At 40.9% G+C, this 26096-nt stretch overlaps 1 protein-coding gene across 2 annotated transcripts in view; it reads left to right on the top strand.

Moving 5' to 3' along the window:
* ATRN (attractin) overlaps nucleotides 1-26096 on the top strand; it is a 156231-nt gene that overhangs the window by 9998 nt on the left and 120137 nt on the right. For both annotated transcript variants that reach the window (XM_074821777.1, XM_074821778.1), the window contains exon 2: nucleotides 24881-24964. In XM_074821777.1, coding sequence (XP_074677878.1) covers nucleotides 24881-24964 — 84 coding nt within the window. The remainder of the gene's footprint in view (nucleotides 1-24880; nucleotides 24965-26096) is intronic.

The raw sequence follows: 26096 nt of genomic DNA, 5'->3' as shown, positions 1-26096 counted from the left end.
ATAACAATTTCTGTGCAGGTTTGGTGTTTGGGGATTTGGATTTCTGGTGGAGAACAGGAATGTGTGATCCAGCTGGAAAAGCTGTAGTGACTTTATAACCTGTAGCTCTTCTAATGGCACCTAAGGAAGAATAGAAAGAGGGTCAGGGGACTTCAGTCCTGAAAAGACAAAGGGAATGAATAAATGAAGAACCGCCCAAGGTTGGCACGCTGGTTGGTTTTATAACACACGTGAGCCCTTTCTTCTGAAGCGTACCTGAAGTTGAGATCGAAGAAGGTTGGTTTCTGTTCTCCAGTTCTGCTTTTGAGCCCCGTCTGGGTGGCTGTGCGTGTCCTTGGCTGGCAGAGGCGACAGCGTCGGGACTCCGGGTTTGAACCAGAGCTCAGCGGGAGAGGGAGAGCTGTAAGGGTGTGCTTGTGCCAGCCTGGGCGTTGAGGAAGGGTGGGTGGCTGCACACTGAAATCTCTGCTGGGCTTTGGCTACTGTGAACTGTAACAAGGCTTGTAGATAACAAAATGGGGGTTCCCTTGCTTAATGCTAGCTGGAAAGGAGGTGTGATGTGTTCCCGTAGCTTGGAGGTAGAGAGCAGCTTTTCTTCGTTGTCCACATTTCCTGGTAATGTCTTTTCAAGCAAAGATACTCAGGTTTTAAATTGCTGTAAGTTGTGGGAGTGTCTCCTCTGGAAGAAAAGGATGGTATCACAGCTAGTGTTGCTTTTTTTTTTTCTTCCTTCCCCCCCCCGCCCTTCAGTTCTGCCAAAACTCTTAAGTATCACCATATCAGTTTACCTGTGTTTTACTTTGGAAAAGTTTAGGGTTTGTTCTTAAAGACTTTTCCTATATATTCAAGAGCTAATACCTCGGCATTCATCAGGTGCAAGTCCCTTGAGAATAAATGGCCACACAGCTTTAGGATTCAAACAGAGGTATACAGTTCATCATCTAATCTTCTTGGTTTGGGTTCCCTGTCTATGAAACAGGGACAAGTTATTTATATGTTTTAAAGATGTTCTGATGATGACGCTATTTACACAGGAATTTGGAGGTTTAGAAACATATTTTAATGGCAGTTTTGCGTGGCAACTGGTATCCAACTTGTCTATTCTGAGAATAATACTGCCCTACAGAAGAAATGTGGTTAATGTTACTATAAATATGCCTAAATCATCTTCACTGAGGCTTATGAAAAAGGATATTGTGTGTTAAAAGTGATGAAGTTTAAATGTGATCTTAATTTCTCTATTCAGTGCTGACAGGAGCTTGTCATGTGGAATTAAAAGAAAAAAAAAAAAGAGTACTATGTGAAAATTGTGATATCTGATCAAAGCTGGGCAGGACATCAGAATATCTTTTGTGCCTGAGGTTTGCTTGTTTTCAGTACAAGATGTGTATGTATGAGAGTATGCATGAGATGACACAGCGCGCTGAAGAAGACATCCTTTGCTGTACTCCCAGCCTTCTAAAACCCACTGATCTTCCAACATCTCAAGGCAGATAAGACAGAAACATGGTGAAACATGAGCGCAGACGTGAAGGTACAGTGGCTTACCCTCTGAAATTGTATACCTGGTCTCCTCAAGCACTGAACTGTGGTAAGTTGTATTTTACCATGAGGTTCACCAAAGCTGGTGAGATCTTGCTGGAGGTGATGCCGGCCTGCAGACCTGCTGCACTGGAGAACAAGCAGTGTCCTCCAGAGCAAGTCGCTATGGCTGGGCTGGAGGTTCTCCCAGGGAAGGTGGAGGGAGGTTCCCCCACCCCCCCCTTTTTTTTTTTGTTTTTTTTGTAGATTGATGTAACTTCATGCATCTTGTTCTGGGGTAAAAACACAGCTACTGGGAGGAAAAACTGGCTGTGCCGTGGGACTCGGGGCATGCACAACTGCTGTGACCCAAATACTTTTGCTGTTCCCATCTTCTAAACTTTGTGTTCCTTCTCAGTCCCTAGATCTTTCTCTATGTGCGGGCTTTATGCAGCTTTCCATGAAGGAGCTGTGTTTCTGTAATGTCTCAAAGAAGGATTTGAGATCTGCTCTTCACACCATGTGTGAGGAATAGGGAAGGATGCTCTACCCTGTTGCTTTGCAGACCCGCTGCAGTTCGGAAATGGTAGTACAGAGTGAGCTTCCCCCTGTTCTCTGTAGACCCTGATTCTGCAGCATTACCCAAAAAAGAAATTTTTTTCCTCTGTTGAGGTTGGAGAACAGGAGAAGGTACCTCCTGGAACTGGATTCATTGCTTTTACCTGTGGATTTGAAGAAGAAATTCTGTAGCAGAGAACTGTGTATGTGTCCATTGACTTCTGTTTACACTTTTTTTTTTTTAATACGTTTCCTATTGATTTAAAGTTAAGATGGAGTCATGGACATCAGCAAATTTGCAAAAGCCTGAGCACTTCATGGCTAGGCTTCATGGGGTCCTCTTTGGGCATTGAGGCTGTCTTGCTTTTCTGTAGCAAGGTCAATAATAAGTGAACTGTCATTCACTGAAGGAAATCTTACTGTTCAGGTTTTGGAAGACATACGATGCTGTAGACACGACTGGAATTGCTGATTCCTGTAATGTCTTGTAGCATAATGATTTTGTGAATGGTGTGACCAGAAGCAACAAATTCACATTGAAGATTTAAGAGTAGCTGGATGAAGGCCACTGCCCATTGATATTGTAGGAGATAAACCACTATGAATGATTTCTGTGGTATCTTTGTTGTATCTGAAGAAGAAAAACTGCTCATTTTGAGGCCAGAAGGTATTGTGGAGAATTTTTTAGTTCTCCTAATTTACACATGTGATAAGAGTAGTACAAGGTGCCGTGCCGAACAGACTGAGCATTGGAAGCCCTTTGGGAGTCTGGGCTGGTGATGGGCTTGTGATGGGCTAAAGATTAAGAGCAGGTCAGGACTGTGATTTGGCACAAGATGCTTTCCCTTTAATCTCCAATTAAATAAAAAACCCCCGATAGCTATAATTTTAATGGGGTTAAATATATATATACACACACAGATATATCTCTCTCTCTCCGCTGACTGTCTGGCACTTTGACAGAGGTTCTCCTTTCTGCTAATGACTTAGAGTGGAAATCACTCTGTAGCTAAGAGTCTTATAAGCTTTTTCCCTTGGTCGTACATGTTCGTTATTAGCTCTTGCATATATAGACTAAGTCTTTAAAAACAAACTGTGGAAAAATTGAGCCCTAATTAGTTTTGTGTTGCTGTAACTTCTGTGTGGAGTGAAAGTAGTAGGAGTGGTAAGTTTCTAAATTTTCTTGTTGGGATGTTCTTTTGGCAATTAACTCTGTGCCTCTTATGTGTAAAGCACTTTTAGTGTAGGTAAAGCTGTACAATTACCTAGGTGTGGCATCAAAATAATTATTGTGGAGGCCACTTGATGTTCCTTAATACGTAATATTCTGTTTAATGATGGAGCTAAGGAGGAAGGAAGACTGGATCAGCAATATGAAATAGTTGTCCAAGGTAGTTTTGATATATATAATGTGAAGTATATTATCTATCATCTCATCCTAATCTTGTTAGCAAAAGTCTTACTGATTATACAATAAAATACCTTAAAGACACATTTGCTGACACTGATAATGTTTCGGACATTCACTTACATGTAGAGTAAACTAAACCCAAACTTTTCACGTGTGGTATTTTGAAATTAAAACCCTGCTTGGGATCGAAAAATGTAAGTAAAATGTTGTTATGGGTTGCCTCTTGAGGAACAGTATCCACGGACTGCATGGGAGATGACCATGCTAACATAGGCACGGACTATTTTAGGTGATTAGTTAGATGATGTCAGTCCTTCAGCCCTATTCCAGGTCATCTTCAGAAATATTTCTGCAGGAGCTTAGCGTGTGCAGACAAAGCCAAAGAGAGAACAGCATGCTGCTCTGCTGTCTGTCTTCTCAGTGATACCAACAGCAAACTCATGGCAGCAAATTGCAACAGGATTGAAAATGGGGAGAGGAAATCACCTGTGCATCACTTGGTCTGGTTTTGGGATGGGGTTTTTTTGTTTGTTTGGTGGGGGTAGTTTGTTTGTTTGTGTTTTTCCCCACAGTCGTGATTTGTACCTTGACTTCTTCCCCATGTTTTCAGTGAAGTTTTGGTTCAGAAGGGTGTAGCACACTTCCCTCTCTAAGTGAATTAATGCAGGATAGAATTACAGGATTGATTTATGAACTCGTTAACTGCTTTGATGCCTAATTGATTCAGTACAAGTAGGTACTTTGCAGCCCTTGTAGACTGAGGCTGGGATGTTGTCAGACTTCTCATGCAAATCAGAGTCTTAGCTGTCAATCTAAAACTGGTCTTAGAGAGCTGTTTTGCACACCAGTGTTTCAGAGAATGCAGAGTCCTTTCCCGAGCTATTAAACTGCAGAGCTCATCATGAACACTGGAGATGAGAACATGGTACATATGGATACGTACCGTATTACTTATTTGTACTGAGGGAGTATGTAGGAGTCCTAGTCATAACATTTGGATTGTGTTCCCCCTAAAATAGTCCATGTTGTACGTTGTCTTGATTATTTGTACCGATGGGATTCATGTTAGCTGGTTCAAATAAAATTTTCTGCCTTTTTTATTGCTACTCTTTTTATCTTAATGCTTTGGTTCAGTTTTTTGAAGTTGTGTTATATCCTCTCTATCCTTAATTCACTTTTAAAATCTTTTCTCCATGTAATTATAATCGAATTTTGCCCTTGGGCAGGTGTACTCATAATCTTTTAAGAGCAGTTTTAAAAATAGTGAGGGTGAAGAGCTGGTCATAGAAAGTAACATTAGTTGAGTCTTTAGACTGTGGAATAGTGATGTGCAGTGTCTATTTAAAAAAAAAAAGTTGTGGGAAAGATGATGTGTGTATCTACAGACCCATCAATCTGACCTTGAGAGCAAAAGGCTTTAGAGCATGTTAAAGGAAATAATGATTGGAGACAGACAGAAATTGCCAGGTAGGTTTGCTGTTTGTAAGTGATGCTATTTTAAACAAAATATAGCTTTGGCAAGCGTGCTAATGATACAGGTGGGAGGGGGATGTTTTTTAAGCATCGTTTAGGATGAAGGGATTGTAACAGATAAATGCTATCCGGACTTTGGAAGCCCGTTTGATTCAATGTCACCCGCAGTATTGTTGAAATAAAGAAGCTGGACTACGCTACGTGGTGTATGAAGAACCTTTCACCTTTGGTGTGGTAGCTGGGAAAACTGGAATAAGCTGACAACCAAGTTTGTCTTCCGTTCTGTCATTTGTATTGACATAAAAATCATCAAAGTCCTTCCCAAATGATAGGTATTGAAGGGCAGCAGTCGATGAGGTGTTAAACAGGTGGAGTTTAAAAGGGGAGTATTTGGTAAGAAGTTGGAGCTGGAACCTGATTTAATATTTTCATTCATGACCTGGGTAGAGTGCACAGATGTGCACTGATTACATCACTTATGACATCATTGGGGAGCCTGGGTACAGAGATCAGACTATCATCCTGGAAAAACAGGGTTAATAAAAGGACAGAATGGGGATGAATCAGCATTGTTAGGCTCCTGGTGATTTACAGAAAAAGCCTGTTAAGACGAAGTTATACAAAAAAGACCCAGAAACAGTAATTGGTCTTTTGAATGGTGGTTATTTGTCACTGTGATGCATTTCGAAAGACAAAGTATAAAGGCAGTGAGGAGAAGGAGGGAAAATGATATTATGGTTCAGAGCACTGGTGAGAGCATCTCCTGGGTAATATCATCACCCTCTGGTCAGATGTTTTTTCTTTTAATCACCTGTTAGCAAAGAGGTTTCTTCTGCTCTTATTTTTAGGGGGTCTGGTTGTCATTTATGCTTAAGTGCTTTATGTCTATCGATTAGCAAATGTTCTTGCCTGCAGCTATTTCTTATCAGCTTAAGAAATGGGTAGTATTCATTCAGTGATGCTTCACGGGTGCTAGACATAAACTATTATTTCAATTACTGAAGGCGCACTTTGCCAAGCATGTAACGCTCGTCCCGTGATTTGGAAAAATAGAACAAATAATGATTTTTGAAATGAAACAAGTCCGGATGTTTCAATCTGGAGAGTTGGATGATTCACTTCAGCACCAGTCATTCGATGATCTTGTGCATCGCTCGCTGTACAACCCAGTGGCATCTACTCAGATGTGTTACAAACTGGAAGCCAATAATTGCAGAACACTTTGTCATGCAGTTTTCCCTTTTAAAACCTATCAAATGGCATTAGAGGTCAGGATTTTTTATGTTTTTTTTCTTTTTTTTTTTACACGTAGCTCTCCAGCTCACAGCTTAGACTGGGAGCAGACAGATATTTTGTTTCCTGATTGTTACTATGTCAGTATTTTCCCAAAGGGAAAAAATAATTTTATATTGAAATTCAGCTATGTGAAAAGTTACATGAAGGCCTGTAACACTCTTAATATAGAACAACAGCCTCAAATGGAAACAATTAAAGTAAAATAATGTGTTTATGTTATTGCTCAGCATTGTGCAGCACAGTGAAGTTCTGACAGCAGAGCAGGCTGGGTGTTCTCACCCTGTGCTTTCCCTTCAGAGCTGAAGTTAACCCCAAACCCACTGAAGCTTGACCTTTTGGAGGCCACACGAGAGGTCTCAGGTGCTCTTCTGTACATAAAATTAATTATCAGGAAGTCCCAATTTTTTCATTACTTGTAATGTTTGGGGTGTTTGGGTTTTTTTATTTATTTTTGAAGTGCAAGGTTTTATGTTTCCAGCTTTCTGCTGGAAATTGTATTCTTCCAGTTTTGGTCACTTGTGCGACGGACCCAACAGTACATGTTGTCACTGTTCATGTGATAAAGTGTATGTGCTTAAGTGCTCATAGGATTGAAACGTTAATTTAAACCATTTTAGCTTTTAATGGTTTGGAAAATTCCAATAAAATCCCATGTGGGAAGTTATATTATTGGTGAGGAATGGTGGAACCTGCGCAACAGCGATTATATATGTTATAGTTTTTATGTAAAATTTCAGTAAGGCATATTTGCAAATTACACTCTTTTCCCCTTAGATTTATTTACATAAATGATTTTTTCATTTATGCAACCTTCCTCTTTGGTTCTAAAAGTGATTATTTTTAATACGATTCTGAAATGATGTTGTTAGTAACCTTGCAATGGTTTTGCACTAACACATAATTCTTACGTAACGCTTCACTACACTGAGACTTCCCTAAAACACTCCTCTTGCCGATGCACCCGTGTTTGGGAACTCTGGAAATGTGACCAGGTTAGGCAGGATATTAAATGCTGTGCAGCAAATTAGTAGCCGGACGAGGTTTTGGAGTATCAAGGCTGGTTTGACAGAGCGATATATGCTTGTTGACAAGTCACAGCACTGGTCATGTAGAAATAATTCTGTCTCTGGAGAAAAGAGGACGAAGAGCCATGGGAAAACATCTGCTTTTCAGTTCAGTATAGAGGGGTGAGGGTCACAGGCAAAAGACCGGTCTGAACTAAACATGTAATAAATGAATCAGCTGTGACTCTTGCCACCCCCTCTCTGTGCGTAAATTACTTATTGATCATTATGCCAACCAACATTAACAGTATGAAATCCTCTGTCTCACTGAGGCAGTAAACCTGCCATGCAAATAGTAACTGAATTCACTGGCGTACAGAAGCAACAGCCAACTGTGCTATGTTTAACTCGCAAATTTTGTACGAACTCTGTAAAAATGTCCTGTTTGCTTTCTGATGTTAAAAGGGGCTGTTGTGAAAGGCCCCGTCCTGCGTTGGATGGGTTAGTTTAATAATTGTCTTTGGCCGAAAAGCCCTGTCTGCTTTCAAGGATTTTGTCTGTTTGCTATTCATGAAACGTTTTCGGATTCTGCGTTAAAAGTGTTGACCACACAGAGCAGAAAATGGTGGCTCAAGTTAAGCTTTTAAATTGTCGGCCCAAAAATTGAAAAATGCTGAACATTCAATATTAGTTCTTACTTTTTCTGTCTTTAAAATACCTTCAGACATTTGGAGGGGAGGGGGAGAAAATCGTTACGTCGTTTGTTATGTAGTTGATAGCAAGGGTTTAAAAGCTGCTGATCCTTTCTGCTTTTGTGGTCTTACTGCCCAGTAACCTTCATTTGAAACGGGTGGTGTGCTGTACCTAGGGCAGCTGCTGCTTTCTCACCTGTAATATTTAACTAAAGGTGAGCAGTTAACATGCCTTAATTTTATAGCTAAAATTTAAATCGACTTATTTCCTGGGGAATGCCATTTCATGGTTTGAGAATTGTCGGATGCTTCAAACTCTGCCTGTTAAATTTGCTGAGATGAGAAACGCACCCCCTAAGTAAAGAGTTATGCAGCTGGAGAATCTAACTGAATACTTCCACTTTCCCTAAAATAGGGATTGTAATTAGTGGAACAATTTGACTACGAGCCAGTTTGAACAGCCTGGCTTAATCTAAATAAAACCGAAATGCTTTGAACAAGTTTTGTCTCCCTTTTCCCCAATCGGGGTTTAATAAATAAATAATGAGATGCAAAAAGCTCAAAATAGTACCGCAGAGCTCTTGGCAGGCAAGAAAGCATCTGTTTCTGCAGGCGGGATGAAGGGGGAAAAACAAGTTGGGTCTCCATCCTCGTCTTGCTTGGCCTTGTGGCGGTCTGTCGTGGTAGCTCTCCTTCGGCCCAGGGCTCATCTCCTGAGAGCTGGGCACCATCTTTTCCTTGGCTTTCCTGTGAATCATATTTGCTTTTTGAGGTTGCAGCTCTGTGTATTCAAGTACAAAAAGGGCTCTGACACGATGTGGGCTGTGGGAACCCCACCCAGTCAAGCATTCAGTGCTCCTGATACTTGGGATGCTCAGAGAGGCTCTGAAATCGGATGTGTGAGTTCTAAGATTTCTGAGGAAACATTGTGCAGCTGTCGTTTTTATGTTTTTTTGTCTTTAAAACCACTGCATGTGAGCCTTTTGGAGCTCATAGTTAAAAGAAATCTGTGGAGTCCGCTATGAAACTTCTCCAGTGTGTCAGCAGTGGTTGCAAGTCTATTAAATGTGCCTTTAAACTGAAAAAGACACCAGCCGCGTGAGGTTTTATTTATACCTTTGCATAGATAATTTTAGCATGAGAACAAAATGGTTCCTGAAAACTGTTGTCCAGTGACTGGTACCGCTGTATTTTTCATGTGTCAAGAGAGGAATTTATTACCATGATTGCTTCACTTCTTATTCCTTGTTCTATAAATTATCTCTGACAGATTAATTTAAAGCACAGGAGATGAGAGGAAGTTACTGACCTTATGATGCATTGATACATCTGTGGTGAGGTCTGGAAAGCATTCAGCTTGAAATTTCCTCCTTTTAATAACCTGAAGTTTGGCATTTATTGTGTTAAATAACAGAAATGAATACTAAGACACCAAGGTCGCCCTCAATTCTGTGCCCGTGCTCATTCATCAGCCCATCAGCGGGGCAGAGAACTGCTTTGTGCCAGGAATAAAAGTACAGTCAAGAGGAAAACAGCCTTGTAGACACACAAGCCACATCAACACCTTGAAATCCTTCCCACAGACACAGAGCGCGGCTGGGCAGACAATGCAGCAGTGTTTGAGCGTGCCGGAGGGAAGCACTCGACGTGAAGTGGGTTGTTGCTTTCTGCTCCGAAGGACTTCACAAAAGTGGTTCTCCTAATCCTTCCTGATAGGGTACATCTAAATATCATGTCATAGTTTCAGGAATTTTAAGGCAGGAATGAATTTTTTCTTAGAGGGCTTAAGGGTGCTTCCAGTAGGTGGTCGGTGTTTCTCTTGTAAATGATGTTTTAAGACATCTTGGTTATGAATAGAGATAACTAAATGAAAATGTAAGAAGCTAACTGGGAAACTGGAATGAGGCCAAATCTTTTCCTTTCCCGTTCTTAATAAACTAATGTGAACAGGGCAACATTTTGTGCAGAATTCCTTGTTAGTGCAAACATGTTTTCCCTATGGATGTTACCGGAGTGAGGAAAGAAGTCGTGATGACTGAATCCTAAATAAGGAGGTGGGATTTTTTTTAGAGATGGTTAGTTGAGAGGTGGCCTGTAAATCATGCTCAGCTTGATAGTGAAGTGAGGGCTTATTTCAAAACTTTGCATAAGTAGCGTTGAGCCACCGTCTTTGTTTTTGTTGTTACAAATCTGTTGGGAGCAGATGGAATTTCATTTTTTTTTTTCCTGCTACTGTCCAAGAATAACTCCTTTCTAAGTCATTTCAGAGGCGATAGGAAAGGTGCATATGGCAGACATGGAGATGGAAGCAGTGATTTCTGCAGTTTCACCTTCCCTCGGGGAGTTTGGCTCTTTGCTGGATGGCTGCAACCTCTGCAGACCTGCCCCTCGGAGCGCCCGCCCCGACTCCTGCGCTCTAAGGATGCCCACAATTGTGCTATTTTCTGGATTGACCCCAGTGTTGGTCAAATAGTTCATCTGTTGGCTTTGTTGTCTTGTGGTTTTTTTTGTGGTTGGTTCTTTTTTTTTTTTTTTAAGGTTTTAAGGGAGAGTTTCTTTGCTCTGTAGTGATTATCAAGAGAGCTGTACGTTAAACTCTGTCTTACTACAAGAAAAGAGGGGAAAAAAAAAAAAGCCATGTATGCATATCCGCCTCCACAACTGAGAAATCAGTAGGCTGGTGGTTGTGACCTTCCTTGCACCGCCGAGCTATTTCCTAGACAAACACTCAAGAGCTACTTATTGTATAAAGAAATGCTAACATATCTTGGATTATAAAGATATTGTAGCGAGTCTGTTGCTAAGGCTGCATTGACACAAACCATAAATTCTGTGTTATGTGCCAATGAGTGCATTGTTTCCAAATTTTCAACATTTATATTCCAAAAATAAAATGGTTTCTCATAGTCTTTGCTTGATTAAAATGCACTTTAAAAGTCTGTTCTTTGGAAGATTTTTTTGTAAAGTAAATTTTCTTGCTGCTCCTGCCATCCTGGTAAGGAATCAAGGCTCGGTGCTTTAATAGCCAAGAATCTGTCTTGGTGGGTTAGGAAATGTCTGATATGGATTGTAAAATTTATTGTGCAGACGCATTTAATAAAGCGCAGCAGTTTATAGTGGCTAAAAAAACCCCCTTTTCCTAAGGGATTTACGCTTGCTGGTCACAGCGAGGTTGACAAACATGCTCCAATATTTGAAAATCACTCCAGCGCTTTGCCTCCTTGAGTTCGGAGCTGTTGAGTTACTGGATGTCTTTCACATTTGATTTATTTTCTCAGGCTCTTAAATAAACATTGTGGTGGTTTGAGTGGCATGGGTTTACTTCATTCCTGCAAGAAGCTTGTGGAAACGCTTAGGCTAGCTAGTGGAGTAAGCCGAGTGTGGTTAAACACATCTGTGCCAGCAGTAGAAAGTTTTCATTTAAGGGATTAAGATGATTTAACCAAATCTACATAAAGTCTAGCCTTTTCTCCAGTCGCTAAGGCAGGATACTGGCTGCGTATTTGGGTGTAAACGAGTACGGGTGACTTCCCATCTCATAGATGTGAACAGCATTGTATCAAAACCTGTATTTCCTTACAGCAGCAACTAAATGAGGGGCTCGTCGAGCATTCGTAGAGTTGATCAATTTGTTGGCTTTTCTAGAGGAATTTCAGAGCCGTTTAACTTCCCCTAATAGAAGTCTGCCCACTGGAGGGTTTGCATAGGTGGGTTTTTATCCTCGCTGAACGTACGGCTGTATTGCACTGAGCTGCTTAAGCATCAGCATTTCTGGTGCCGAGTTGAACATACAGGTTGGTGTTAAAATATAGTTGTGCTAGAGTTGCGTTTTGACAGCAAATTAATTCTCAAGGAGCCTTAGAGTTATCACAGAATCACAGAATCACTCAGGCTGGAAAAGCCCCTCGGGATCATCGAGTCCAACCCTCAGCCCGACTCTACAAAGTTCTCCCCTACCCCACATCCCCCCACAGCTCATCCAAGCGGCCCTTAAACACATCCAGTTCTATAGACTTTATTCCTCCCCCCACACACACCTTGTTTACCACCTTAATGCCAGATTTTTTCATGTTGGTATGTAACCTATTTCGGCAGCAGTGTGACTGTGTTTGGGGGCGTATGGTGTAGGTTAGCCCAGCATACTGCTGCAACAGAAGCACAAGAGGAGTGAGAACACGTAACTTGTACGAGTGCTCAGTATTTGCGTTTTTAGTATGTAAATGTGTCCTGCCTAAATTCGAGTCATCTGGATTATTCTTTATTTTTCTGTTTTGTTCTACTTAACAAAGGGGAACTTCTCAAGGAAGCTGACTGTGTACATCTGCCTTGATTAAATACTTGACGTATTCAATATTTAGCGCCTTTTTTTTTTTTTCCTACTTAGTGTGAAATTGCTTTCATTAAAAATGAGTCATTTGGGGAAAATACCACTCGTGCTTTTCTGCAAGGGGTTACAAATCATTCTTTTTCTTGCTGTGATTAAGAATTTAGCACAACTGTCCATGGAATAGAGGGACAGCTGGCTTGAACTGGAAAATGGAAGGGAAGGGGAAGAGGACTGATACACTTTTTATGGAAGGTGATTACAATTCTGTACCAATATGTATGTGGACATGAGAAGTCCCTCTAAAACCAGAAATGAGAAGAGAACTTTTTGTTCTCATGTTTTTTCCTCCTTGGATATTGGCAATCTTAAGATAAATATTGTTTATTCATGTTATGGAGGTAGGTACTCATCTTCAGTTTCTTCTGCAGGTGCTGAAAGATGTTCAGTGGGAGGGGGATGGAGCTGGAAACAAAACAAGACTCTAGTCAAGAATCAGTGAGGAGCTGGGTTCACCTCCCTGAGCCAACGGTCATAGTCCCTGGTTGAAAGACTGTTGATGATCTATCAGGTTTATATGCTGGAGGGTCTGTTAGCAAAGAGAGCTCATGTGGCTGGAGAGAATATGTCTGGGAGCAGAACTCCCTGACACGAGGTACAAAACAGAATATTTTAATCACATTTTAGACGGTTGCACTGATCAAAAAAGTTGGGTTATTTTTCTTAGTGGTGCTGTGTGGACTTCTCCATCTCCCCTCAATAAATTTATTCTCTGTCCCCTCCTTAAAGCCAAATACTATTTGCATGCCTTTCATTCTTTAAGGTAATAGATGTGAGAAGAACACTTTTGGAGCAGTCAATATATCCTTGTATGATACAACCATACACGCTTTATTTCTACGGGACCACGCTTGTCTTGTTCCCTCAAGTTGAAATTTAATGTTCAATGCGTATGAGGGCTCCTATGGATGTTGCATTATTCATACTAGTGACATCCTTGAGAACAGTTTCCTTATTAGCAAGTTTTTCAAGGTATAATTAGATTAGTATCTTGTCTGAAAATCTGTGTCATTAACAAATAAAGTATTTTCTTCCAAATTTGTTTTTGGATGCTTAGTTGTCAAATGCTACCTTGATATGTCACTGTTGTCAAGAAGCAGAATAAAAAACTCTGTGGCTTCCTGCATTTTATTGGGTGTAGGAGCTCTTGTGAATATTTAGTAAAAATTGTTGCAGCAACAAATCGATGTAAACAAAGCCAGGCTGCCCCAAACACACGTTCCAGCCTGGATTCCTCTTTCAATATTGATTCCCTGCTCTTTGCATGACCTTCTCTGTGGTGCTTCGGCCAGAAACCTGCTTTAAAATGTTAGAGGTTGTCATTCTGTAGGTTTGCAAAACCATATCTGGATCTCGGGACGTACTTTATTGTTTTAATGATCTACACCTGAGGATCTGTGTCAAAATCCTTTTTTCAGGCTGGGACCAAATGGAAGTTCACCTTCACACCAAGCTGTTTTCTAACTTCTTTTTTTTTTTTTTTTTAGGGAACAATTTTCCCAGCAGGTAACATTGATACGTAGTAGCTTAGAACTTTTTGAATGTCAGGCAGGAAATAAAAGGAATTATTTCTATCCCTGTTAGGAAAATGGATCAGGCTGTGATATTTATTTATAGGATGTCTCAATATTTTCATTTTCCTTTTTTTTGCTGTAAAACTGAGTGATTTTTGGCTTGATCCAAAATTCTGGAAATGCTACTACCAGGTACTGCGCTCTGCATTTGGCCTAGAAATGAGCAGTGATGGAGGGGGGCAAGTCTGCAGCTAAACCAGCCTTTAAACATGATTCTTGAGGGTTCAAATGGAGTATTTTGGGGTGCAATGGAAGAACTGGGCAGCAGTTTCATACGTAGCATTGGAAAGGAGAAGGAATTGCTGCTGCTGCTGCTTTTAATTTTCTTGTAGAGACTTGGGTTTTTGCATGTGTCTTAGCAAAGTGCAGCAGGATGATGGGTCTCTGTTCCCTGGGGATGACCTTAAACTCCATTTATTTCCGATTTCTGTTGGCTGGAAGGTTAAGTCAGCGGCTCAACCCCATTTCATTTGCAATACAACACACATCCCACCAATGAACCCTTTTTGCCTGGGTTTAAATGTAGGACTGGTAACTTGAAAGCTTATCAAAATAAAGTGCTCTTCAACTGGAGGAGAGTGTTGATGTGTCTGTCAATTCTGAGCATGTGCTTTAAAAATTTTAATTATGATGCCTTACTTACAAGGTACACAGGTGTGGTGTACTGCAATTTAAATGCTTGTACATGTACTTAAGATACATTTTTGACTAATTGAATGTTTCTAATTTTGGGAAAGTACTGAAAAATCATCCGACAAACCTTGTGTGCTATTTGCAACGGAGTGTGAATCACAATTAACTTTTGAAACAGAAGGGAGGGCAGAATAACGAGTGAAAAGTTGTTGACTGCTTGAAAAACGGATTCAAATCGGTAGAACCAGAAGTGCAAACTGTATCTTGAAATGGTCTAAAATAGTTCATTTGTAAATGTAATATTCTGTGTCGACTATTAAGCCTTTGAGCTTGCAATATCTTGAAAAAATTTGTGTAGGTGCGTGTTAAGTTTAAGGTTCTGCATAGACTAAATATGTGCTCTGTTAAAATTACACTGATTGTATATTACCTTAATATACACGTATGAATACAAATGATACAAACAGAAATTACTAAACTAAAATCTTGCATAGAATTCATTATATTTTGAATTTCTAACCAGAATTTAAGTAGTGCATCACTTCATTTTTTCAAAACAGACTCTGTAACCTTCTGTAATGGGATGATAATTTAGATAATAAAGGATTCTGCCCTCACCTCCCTCTAGAAAACTATACTAAAACTAAATGATTGGAGCTAAAGTTTGATAAATGCAAACTGGAACTTGGATACAGATTAAGAAAAAAAAAAATTAAATGACATGGGGTTTTTTTAATCTTTCTGAGTATATTTAGAACCATTATATTTTCCTAGAAGTTGTACTTTATTTAAACGTAGGCTATAATGTTTGTTTTATATATTACCTGAAGTCAGGCAGGATCGTCTAATGCAATGAATATTTTTTGATCTTTCAGTGGTAGACCTTGATGAGATATGTCTGGCTCTGGAGATCTTTCATCATTAGCCTTTGATGATTCTCTTTGATGATCACAATAATGTGTTTTCTCCTTACTTTTGTCTTGCAGGGTGTTGAGTTTTGGGGGATGCTGAGGCAATTTGTGTGGGGTAAGACTTTTGCAAGGGCTCTTGGTGGCCAGAGCTTGTAAGGATTTGTTGTGTGCAAGGGAAAGGGAGGGGTCGTTATATTCCTTTTTCTGCTCTAAAGTTAGATGGTTTATGATGTACAAACTTTATTTGCTTCTGCTCTGCACTGTTGTCTCATCTTGCCCAGCGTGAAGCAGACAACTTACTGCTCTAAGCTCCAGGAGCATTTCAGGACCACCAATGAAGGATGAGAGTCGAGGTTTTTCTAGGCATTACAAACACTTGCAGCTAAATTATCTATATTTCAAAGAACTAGGCCAAGATCCAATAAATGGATTTGGGAACAGATGGGGAAAGCATAGTGCAACTGTTAGATCAGCTTAATAGACAACTGTTGTAGCGTACACCATCTGCGTGGCCGTTGTCTCAGGTACGGGTGTTGGATAAAGGTGGGCTTCAAGAGGACGTCATGAAGTGGCCTTTCGTCATGGTAACATTTCTGTGTATAATACAGGCACTGGGGAAAGTGTTTTGGAGAAAAAGACGACTGATAATTAAGACTGGAGTTGTGGTATGGAGGCGGAGATCAGTGATAATGTAGACATAGAGCAAAGCCACAGAAATCCGCACTTACAATGTACTGCTTGTGTGGAGAAGACGCTCCTGCGGTGTCATGATAATATCTTTTATTCTTTGTTTTCCCCAGTAAATTTGAATGGGGGGAAGAATTTGCAGCAGTCAAGGTACACAACAATGTTTACATTTACACTGCAGCTTGGATGCTTGGTTCGACAGAGATAAAGCTGTGGTTATGCAGCGAGCAATGTGGTTCTGTGATCTTTGAGATAGAGATGGAAATAAAGAAATAGGAGGATAGGCAGGGATCTAAATTTGGGATATTTTCAGTTTGAATTTAATAGCTGGAGAAGCTAAGAGGCAGGAACATCAGGTGGAACTACAGCATTTCTGGTGTGTCCCAACACAGATGTTATTACAAGGCAGTGTCTCTAACTGGTGGTTGTGAAACTGGTGAAATGCTGGTGTCCTTTGGAATCCAGCACAGGTTGGTTTATTTTTTTTCAATGCTTCTAACATGAGGAAATGGTGTTGGAGGAGGGAAACTTTTCTTTGTTTGTTTCTGTTGTCTGAGTGTTGAGGTTGGGTAGTTTGGTGTCTTGTCAAGCAATTTCTCCCTGGATATAATTCACTTAGAATAATAACTTTTAGGTTTGTAGGGTAAGAGAGAAACAAGCTTCTTCCATAAAGAGGAAGTACATTTTTAGATTAAATGTCTTTGAAATTCTTCTCCTTCCCCAGCAGGAGAGCTGGTTGGGTAAGTGAAACTTTGAAGGAATAACTAGACAGTGGGGAGGAGCTCCAGGTGCAGCTCAGCTTATTTAAGCCAAGGAGTGGACGCATTTCAAGACTGGCGCTGCTGCTGAAAGCAGCTGGGATCTCCAGCTGGGTAATGGCGGAGGCAGCAGCCAGCCCCGAAGGAGACGACTTCCACAGCATTCATTTTCTGTGTCAGCAGAAGAGCAGGAGCTGGGACAGCGTGTCAAGATCAGGAGCCCGATGGTGATACTGATGGCCAACTGGAGAGGGGCAGTGTTTGAAAATATTTGGGTTTGAGCTTGTTGACTTGGTGATTTTTAAGACTGTAGCAGCATTTGTGCCTTCTGATCGCTCTCAGGCTGTGCACGGTCATTCTGTTGTCTTCAGAGTGCAGCAGCTTGTCAGATCAAGGCGTATCTTTGAGGAGCAAAGAGGGATTTAGCAGGTTTCTGAGTATTAGTGCTGCAGGTTGTGACTCAGACAAGAGAGGCTGTGTTGATATGTTTTACCTGCTGCAGTTCTCTGAGCATCCTTTCTCAGACCTCGAAGGGCTTTCCAGGCTCTGCCCTTATCTCTGATCAGCAGCCAGGAAATCACTTTCCGTATTTCTACGTATCTCGCACAGAAGGGCAAAGCTAATCTCTTCCTTTGAAGAAGCAGTGTTTCCCATATCAAATTAACTGTGTCAGTCATTCAAAAAAAATTTTTTTTTTTCTAAAGCAAGACAGCTCTTTAGCATCAATTCAACTGTACCATGGAAAGTGGTATGAAAACAGAAGCTATTAGATGTAGAGTGTGATCATCATTCCTCTCTGATCTCTTTGTCATGGTGAGATTGGCAGAGTGGTGCAGGGTGACCTTGAAATACCTGATTCTCTTTCGGGGGGGGAAGCCCTGATGGAGGCAATGCAGAGGAAAGCCCTGATGAAGGCAATGCAGAGGATGGTTTTGCTAGCATTGGAACAGCAGCAAGCTGCTGTGAGAATGCTTGAAGATACTCTTTGCTTGCAAAGCCATCAGATCTTGTAGGGATTTCATGGCTGTGTGCCTCTTTGTTGAGGAGTATGGCAGTAAATGGCATTATTGTGGGAATTTTGAGCTCTCACTCTTCAAACTTGTGTATTCAGATTGGCTGGGGTTGTAGCAAACTACTGGGAGGTACCTTTACCTCTGCTCTGTACAGGTCGTGGCTTGATGGGAATTCTTGGAACTGTTGAGGAGTGTCCCTGTTGAGGTGGGGACCTTTCTTAAGATCCTGTGTCAACCTACCACCACCTGAGGAGGAGGACATGAACTCAGCTGCTTCTTGAAGAAGCGTTACTGTGTTCAGTTTTGGGCCCCTCACTACAAAAAGGACATTGAATTACTCGAGCGTGTCCAGAGAAGGGCAATGAAGCAGGTGGAGGGTCTGGAGCACAGGTCTGATGGGGAGCGGCTGAGGGAACTGGGGGGATTTAGTCTGGAGAAGAGGAGGCTGAGGGGAGACCTCATGGCCCTCTGCAACTGCCTGAAAGGAGGGTGCAGAGAGGGGGGATGAGTCTCTTGAGCCAAGGAACCAGCGCCAGGACAAGAGGTAATGGCTCAAGTTGCACCAGGGAAGGTTTAGACTAGATATTAGGAAGTATTTCTTTACAGAACAGGTTCTTGGGCGTTGGAATGGGCTGCCCAGGGAGGTGGTGGAGTCCCCATCCCTGGAGATGTTTTAAGAGTAGGGTCGACATAGTGCTTAGGGACATGGTGTAGTTGGGAACTGTCAGTGCCAGGTTAACGGTTGGACTAGATGATCTTCAAGGTCCTTTCCAACCTACGTGATTCTGTGAGAGTTGCACCATCCAGAAGCTCTTACCGCAGAGTTTTGGAAACCACAGGGTAGAGCTCTCTTCAAGCCGATGCAGAAACAAGTGTGATAGCACTGTGGAGGAGTAACAAGAGGATGAACAAGCAGTGACTTTGCACCCTTAGTTATAGAGTTAAGGTGTGACACTTCTGATGGTGGCAGCAGTGACTTTGGCATGAGTTTACTCATCTCTCTTATCTTGGTTGCACTGGAGGCGTTGGACGTGGGAGGGTGTCTCTGCATACACCCGGAGCAGTTCATAGTCTGGTTGGGTACCTATTGCTGCATAGGTTAAATCAATATCAAACTTGATTTTGCAGTAACGTCATTACTTTCATCCGTGTGAGATCTGGCGTGTAATTAATTATTTCTGCCCAGCTGTACCCATGGTGTGGCACCTAGGTGACAGAAGAGGGGATTTAGCTGTTATACATTAGAAATTCATGAAATAGATGCCTAGCTTTTGTTTATCTGCTTCTGTCATCCCCTATGTGGTAGATGGCTCTTCCATGCCTATAAATTAGGGCATTTGCTTATAGCAAACCCTAGAAGGACATATCCTTTAACCTCAGTGCGTTTATTGAGAAAATGAACAAAGCTAAATTGTTAATCAATTTAGGCTAGAATGCCTTTGTTCTGGTAATAGGCTGTAACAGCCCTTTCTTTATTGGCTTCAACTTCAAATTTACCCGAAACAATGGCTTTTAATTGTGGTGTGCTTGAGGCAGGCAGCAACACTTGGGAAGGGAAGGGGAGAGAGGAGGAAAACTCATTGTTTGCATCAGTCTCTAGATTTAGCAACTTCAAAATGAGGATGAGCAACTGGGTTTTGGGTTTTCTTTTTTTTTTTTTGATTTTTTTTTTTTATTTTTGTGGAAAGGCTGTGCTAAAACTCTGCAGACAATATGCTGATAAGTCTTCTGTGACATTATAAGTGTCACTGCAGTCTTACTGAAAGCAATACAAACCAATTTTGAGATCCATTGATGACCTCTTAGGGGTTTAATGTATTTTAGAAACCAAGCCAGCCTGCTTACCTTTTGTGGTGAGTAATGAAGAAAAGGCAATCTGCATTTTCTCTTTTGTACTCCCCCTGATGAAAATAAAGGTATTCGACACCCCGTTGCCAGCATATAGTGTACCTTTAATGTTGCAGTGCTTTGAAAGTAAGTGCCACAAAATTTAGTCCTAAGTTATAAGCTGCTTTTGAGTTTGTGTCTTTTTATACTCAGCTATTAGCAAGAGGATTGCTTTAGATTTATTAGATGGTAATTAGATAACAGCTTTGAGGCTTTGCCTAGTAGTACAGTTCATGTCTCTGTAGGAACTTTGTCAGTGTATACTAATTCGTATTTGAAAAATATACACTGCTAGTATTACTTGTGTTGTTATTAAAAACACATGGATTTATCTGGTGTGCTCCAGTACTCAGATTTGGCTTTTTACCCAGGAGATGCCACTGCTTGCTGTCTGATTTTCTTGTGTTGGCGTTGTGCTTTTCAGGGGCTCCCAGAACTAGTGGGGAATAGCCAAATACACAGAATTCTTTTACATGAAATATTTCTCATTGAAGCAGGCTCTTTTTTTGAGAGATCTTAATCCTTTTCATTGCTTCCTTTTTGTCTTTGTTTTACGAAAAGCTGAAATAGGCAGCACTCGAGGTTCAAGCCCTTTGAATACATGTACTGTAGATTCAGCTCCCTAACTCCCTTTTTTCCCTTTTGATTCTTAACTATTGCAGTCCGCTTGAAAAATCAGTGAAAAATTTACACCAGCTGTACATAACACTCTTGCCACCTGGTGATGAAACAAGCCTTAAGTAGCGTGTGTATGCCCATAAGTATATATATATTCAATATATAAGTATATATTTTTAAATCTGAGTTTCATAAACAGATCCTTGCAATAGTTTTTTCTTCACTGGAGATTTTAAAGTCAATATTGTAGCTTTGTAGGTGCTAAATGTGTTATTTATGCTTTGCGTATGTTTTTCCACCTGCCTGTATGTGTGTTTATGCATCACAGAATATTTAAAGGACCTTGCTTTTTTGTTTTCTTAGGGTATAGCAACTTCTCCTTGCAGAGTAGGAGATGTAACACCCAAGCAGTACAGAAGTGCTTCTTGTAGAATAGCATCATGTACTACCAAGGTAGCAAACAAATCAATACTTTTCCATACTTTATAGAATCTGATTTTTGCATCTGAATGATAAAGTTATAAATATGCATGAAACACTTAGTAGGGCAGAAGGCCTCAGAGCCTGGTGCCTTGGTAGCAGGTTGCCCGGGGGTAGGAGTTTTCTGGTGTGTGTCAAGAGTAGTTCTAGTGCATAGCCCTGTGTACGTCATGAAAATGTCCTGTGTTGGAGTAGAACCATAGAATGATTTGGGTTGAAGGGACCTTAAAGATCATCCAGTCCCACCCCCTTGCCCCAGGCAGGGACACCTTCCACTAGCCCAGGTTGCCCAAAGCCCCGTCCAACCTGGCCTTGAACCCTTCCAGGGAGGGGGCAGCCACAGCTTCTCTGGGCAACCTGGGCCAGGGCCTCACCACCCTCACAGGGAAGAATTTCTCCCTTAGATCTCATCTAAATCTCCCCTCTGTCAGTTTAAAACTGTTCCCCCTCATCCTACCCTTACCCCCCTGATCAAGAGTCCCTCCCCCCTTTCCTGTAGCCCCTTTGAGTCCTGGGAGGCCGCTCTAAGGTCTCCCCGGAGCCTTCTCTTCTCCAGCTGAACCCCCCAACTCTCTCAGCCTGTCCTCATAGAGGACTTCCTTCATTCCTGGAGTGTTTTTCTTCCTTGAGTTATTCATGCATTCTCTTCCTGAGCCTTTGCTCACAGACAAAGCCAAAACACTGTGTAGGACATGTCCTAGTTATCAGTGCCACCAGGACCGATTGAGACACCGTCACATACAGTGCAAATAGGACCAACTTGGAAGCAATAAGGGGTTTTGTTTGCTTTTATTAACTGTAGCTGGGAAATCAGTTTAGCTTTCTCTGTTGAATGTGAAGATAAAAGTCCAGCTTCAGTTTGCCTTTAGTGCTTAGTATTTATTTCTGTCTGTCTTGGAGCATGGCTCTGGGAGAGTGTTTATAGAGTAACGTGGATTTGCTAATGCCCTGCCTGTGCCAGGCAGTACGTGGGATAAGAACTTAGTGCCTGTGTCTTTTGCTTTCAGAGACATCAACTCTGATTTTTTTAATATCTGGTATTTGTTCATAATGGCAGCAGCTTCTAAAGCTTAGTTAGGAATACGAGTAACTTATAGATAAGTATTTCGCTAATAGCATATCAAAGAAATTTGACTTTGGTTATTTTTTACAAAACTAAATCCTGTGTTTTATTTTTGCGTTGCTGAAATATGATTAAATTATGTTGATGTTGAAATGCTTTTTTTTTTTCCCCTTCCTTTGAGATGTGGCGTGGCTGGGGCTACAGTACTAACAGGATTGTTGTGTGTTTTTTTTTTTTTTTTATTTCCTATCACTCTTGATAGCATTTCTGTGGTGAATGATTTAGTAATTGTTTCCAGAGAAAATTGTTCAGAGTTTTCTGAGCAGAGGCTCTTTGAGAGCTTGGCAGATCGCATAAGGTTGTTTTTAGCTTGTGAGACTTGCTCAGGTTTCCAGAGTCTGTCTACTCTTGATTGCAGGCAAAGCGCTGTCAGTGTTGAAGCACTGATACACTTTGATTTCTAGCTTTTCCACAGATACTATTTTCAAAAGGATGAATTTTTTGTCCAAAAGTCTAGATATTATTGCCTACAACTTGGACTTTGCATCTGGTTTTGCAAATTTCTGGTCAGTAGATAAGTAATCTGAATTTTCAAAGTTGTTGAAGCCATAAAAAAATATATATATATGTGTGTGTGTATTTTATCTACATCTATACTTACATCTACATCTATCTGTGTCTCCATAGAAGGTACAGATACTTCCTGGGCTCCTGAAAATTTGAGCTGTTTCTTCACTTGCTTAAATGTAGATCTCCTGCAGAACTTCAGTAACTGACTTCTAAAAATCTTAAGCTAAATTTCTGAGGGTGAAAAGTATTATTATAAATTAATATGGCGGAAGAGGAAGGTGGTTTCCAAAATTTGTGGGTTTTGCCTTTTTAATTTGGATCAGGGGTGAACCTTAAAAGTGCTTGATGGAAAAGATTCTGGAAAACCATTTTGACCCAGTCAAAATATTTGAAAAAGATTAGATGATAACATTAACAGATCACTAGGAAAAGACAAAAAGGTTCCAAGGTACTGGTTTGGGGAACTTCTGATCTTGCTTCCTTTTCTTTTCTGCCAAACTTGATTTTGCAGTGGTTTTGTTTTACTAAAACTGTGTTTTAAGTAGGATGATTTAGTTTTGCCAAAAGGCTGTGGTTTGCTCCAGCCATGTGCCGGCGATGGAGTTTATAACCTCCCTAGGTAGGAATCCTGTTTCACGTGGCAGTACGTGCTCTGTTGGAACGTGGTGCTTGGGCGTCTTCAGATACTGCTTCCATGTGATGTCATTCTTCCCATGTAATTTATTTTCACCTGTTTCTGCTATACTTCAGCTATTTGTTAAAACCAATCTGGAATAATTGGACTAATGCATATGAGATGGGAGCATGTATCCCCACAGTCTGCCTCTTAGTTTTGTCTTCAGCCCGTGTGTGCTCCCACCAGTCTCTATGCTAAAGCAGAAGATGCAGAATCTCAGCACCTGGTTTTTTGGGAGCCCAAGTGATATATCAGATCTGCTACCCCAAACTCCTGCTAGATCCATCTCCCTCAGCCTTGATGAAGTGCGATTGTCTCCTGTTGTCCATGGCCTTTGGAGAAAACATACCTTGTTAAATCCTATGGAAAGGAGAAGTTACGGCTGCAGTCAGTCGAGCTACCTTCGTTTTGTCTTACAGTGTGGATTTGTTTGCTTGTCACATTTTGAGTAGGAGTAATGGAAGTGTGAAAGCAGGTTTTGCACAGCTTTGCTCACTCTTTTCAGTACCTGTATTCACGCTCATTACAAGTAATGAACATTAGAAGTAATGAGCATGAATATCAATTTCCTCCGTACCGCAGCAGAGGGTTAAGAATAGTTCTGAAATCTGTTCCAGACTTTCCATCAGAACACCCTGCTGAGCTCCAGACTGGGTTTGCTGCTGCTTGTTTGGACATCCCTGCAAGCAGTGTCTAGACAAATGCAGTGTAGAATTTGCCCTGTACAGTGTTTTGCAGATGTTGACAAAAGTAACCCCTTTGCTGGCTTCGTTCCCTTCTCTTTCAGTGGCATCTTGAATTTTGAATGGTTTTAAGTGCTGATGTTCACTGAGTAGTCTTGGGATGAACGATTCCAACTGTACTTTCTGCTTTTACATCCTTCTCCAAAGTCTTTTGCTACCGTCAAGTCGTCACCTCCCGTTTATAGCGCAGAGGGGAAGGGATGTTCATAGTGTAGCCCTGGGACCATCCTAGTCGTGGGGACCACTCAGCTCTTTGACTTTGATCACTTAATATGGGGTGACATGGTGATGGGAACATGCTACCGAAGGTGGGGGTGCCTGGAACTGCCACGCTCTGTTCAGAGTTATGCAGCCCTTGATGCCTCAGGAATTAATCCTCTGGTGCAAAATAAGACCTTATGGGGATCAGTCCTCCGTTCAAGAGGTTGTCAAGGACTTTGTGAAGAGTCAAATACAGAATGGGTGAGAGGTCATACCATAGGCTTCATCTGAACTTCGTGCAAGAATTGTGTAGTATGCCTAAATAAATAGTTTAGGAATAATTAGCTTTTCTCTTAGGGAATTCCTTTTGCTGGCTGGATGGTACTAGTCTCTGTATTAGTCTTTGTTTGTGGAGGAAGGTCTTTTTTTTTTTTTTCCTTTTTTTTTTTCCCTGGGGTGTTGATTTGAAACAATACCTTCAATCTGGTAGAGAAACCATCACTCAACTGTCATTCTCTAAAGACAATCATCAGAAAGCATGCACAGAGCGTTTAACAGGAGAATCCCAATTGCCCAATTGTTTTGTGATGTGTTGTTGTTGGTTTGTTTCTAGTGGCTCTTAAGTAAATGAAAATCTAACGAGGGATCTTCTAAATATAGGAAATCCTTTATGAATGTTTAATATCATTGGAGATTAATGGTTGTCTTTTTTTTTTTTTATTTACAGACTCACTGGACCTTCAGGGTATGTAACGGATGGGCCTGGAAATTACAAATACAAAACAAAATGCACCTGGCTCATTGAAGGAAGGTGAGTATAGTAAACATCTTGGGGTTTAGTGTTGCTTATTGTGACTTTTAAGTGAGGTTTATCTGCGTTTTTAGATCTCATCATTCTTTTATTGTTATTCTTAAAGCTAGATAGGGCAGCACTTAGGTATTCTTTGTAAATAAGGTTGTTTTTTTTGTGTAACTAAGCCCTCCAAATGGACTTCTGAATTTGAGGTTTGCTGTGTAAAATACCCTTCACAATGAAACCGCATATGAAAAATGAGAATAAATGTCTCTGTGTAAATACATAAAGAACTGTTTTTTTAAGAAAAAAAGTTATTTAACTGTTACCATAGTAGGTCATTCGATTGGGATTCACTATGTATGGGACTTTTTGACAGTATGAAGAAACAGAGCAAACTATTAAAGCCCTTATTCATGAAGAATCACTTTCTGTAATGATGTTCTTCAGATATTATTTACTCACTAGGCCATGAGGACTTCAGGGGGACCATTAACCTTTTTTGGCAAAGGCCTTCTAAACTGTGAGAAGTCTCTTAGACATCTTCCTCTCATTTCCCTCTCCTTCCTATATTTGATCTTTATATCGTTTGTAGCGATTTCTTGCAGAGATTTTAGGAGTAGCCATTTAGTGCACATCCTCTGACTGTCATCTGACTGATGGTACAGCAGTTCAGAGCCTCTGACTTGTTGAAATATGTTTTTCATAGTACCAAGCTGATGCCAGGACTGTAAAAATCAATTTGTTTAGTCTCTAAAACTTTGCATGGTCAGTTAGGAAGCTGTGTGTTAACAGCTATGCGTTAAGTCACATTTCATACTGTTCCCTGAATCTGTAAGTAGAGAGGTTGTGATCGGGAACAAGTCATGTGAGAGCATGAATGATTTCACTTGCATTGAACGCCTGTAAGCCGACGTCTCTTGGGATCTTGGAGGATCAAAACTTACTAGAAGGCCAGGGTGTGCTTTTTTTCTTTAGTCTTCTCTCTATGTTTGGGAGGTCTGATGGGTGGGAGGAATTGGTATTCACTTCATCTACTTCAGACATTTATTTTGGATGAGTAACTTAAATACCGAAGCTCCCAAGACGTTCAAAGGTGAGGACTAAGCTGTTCCAGAGAGCCACGTAGAACACTGAAATTGAGAGCCTA

The sequence above is a fragment of the Strix aluco genome, chromosome 4 (assembly GCF_031877795.1).
Source record: "Strix aluco isolate bStrAlu1 chromosome 4, bStrAlu1.hap1, whole genome shotgun sequence".
NCBI classification, from domain to species: Eukaryota; Metazoa; Chordata; class Aves; order Strigiformes; family Strigidae; genus Strix; species Strix aluco.
This window is presented reverse-complemented; position numbering and strand designations above follow the sequence as displayed.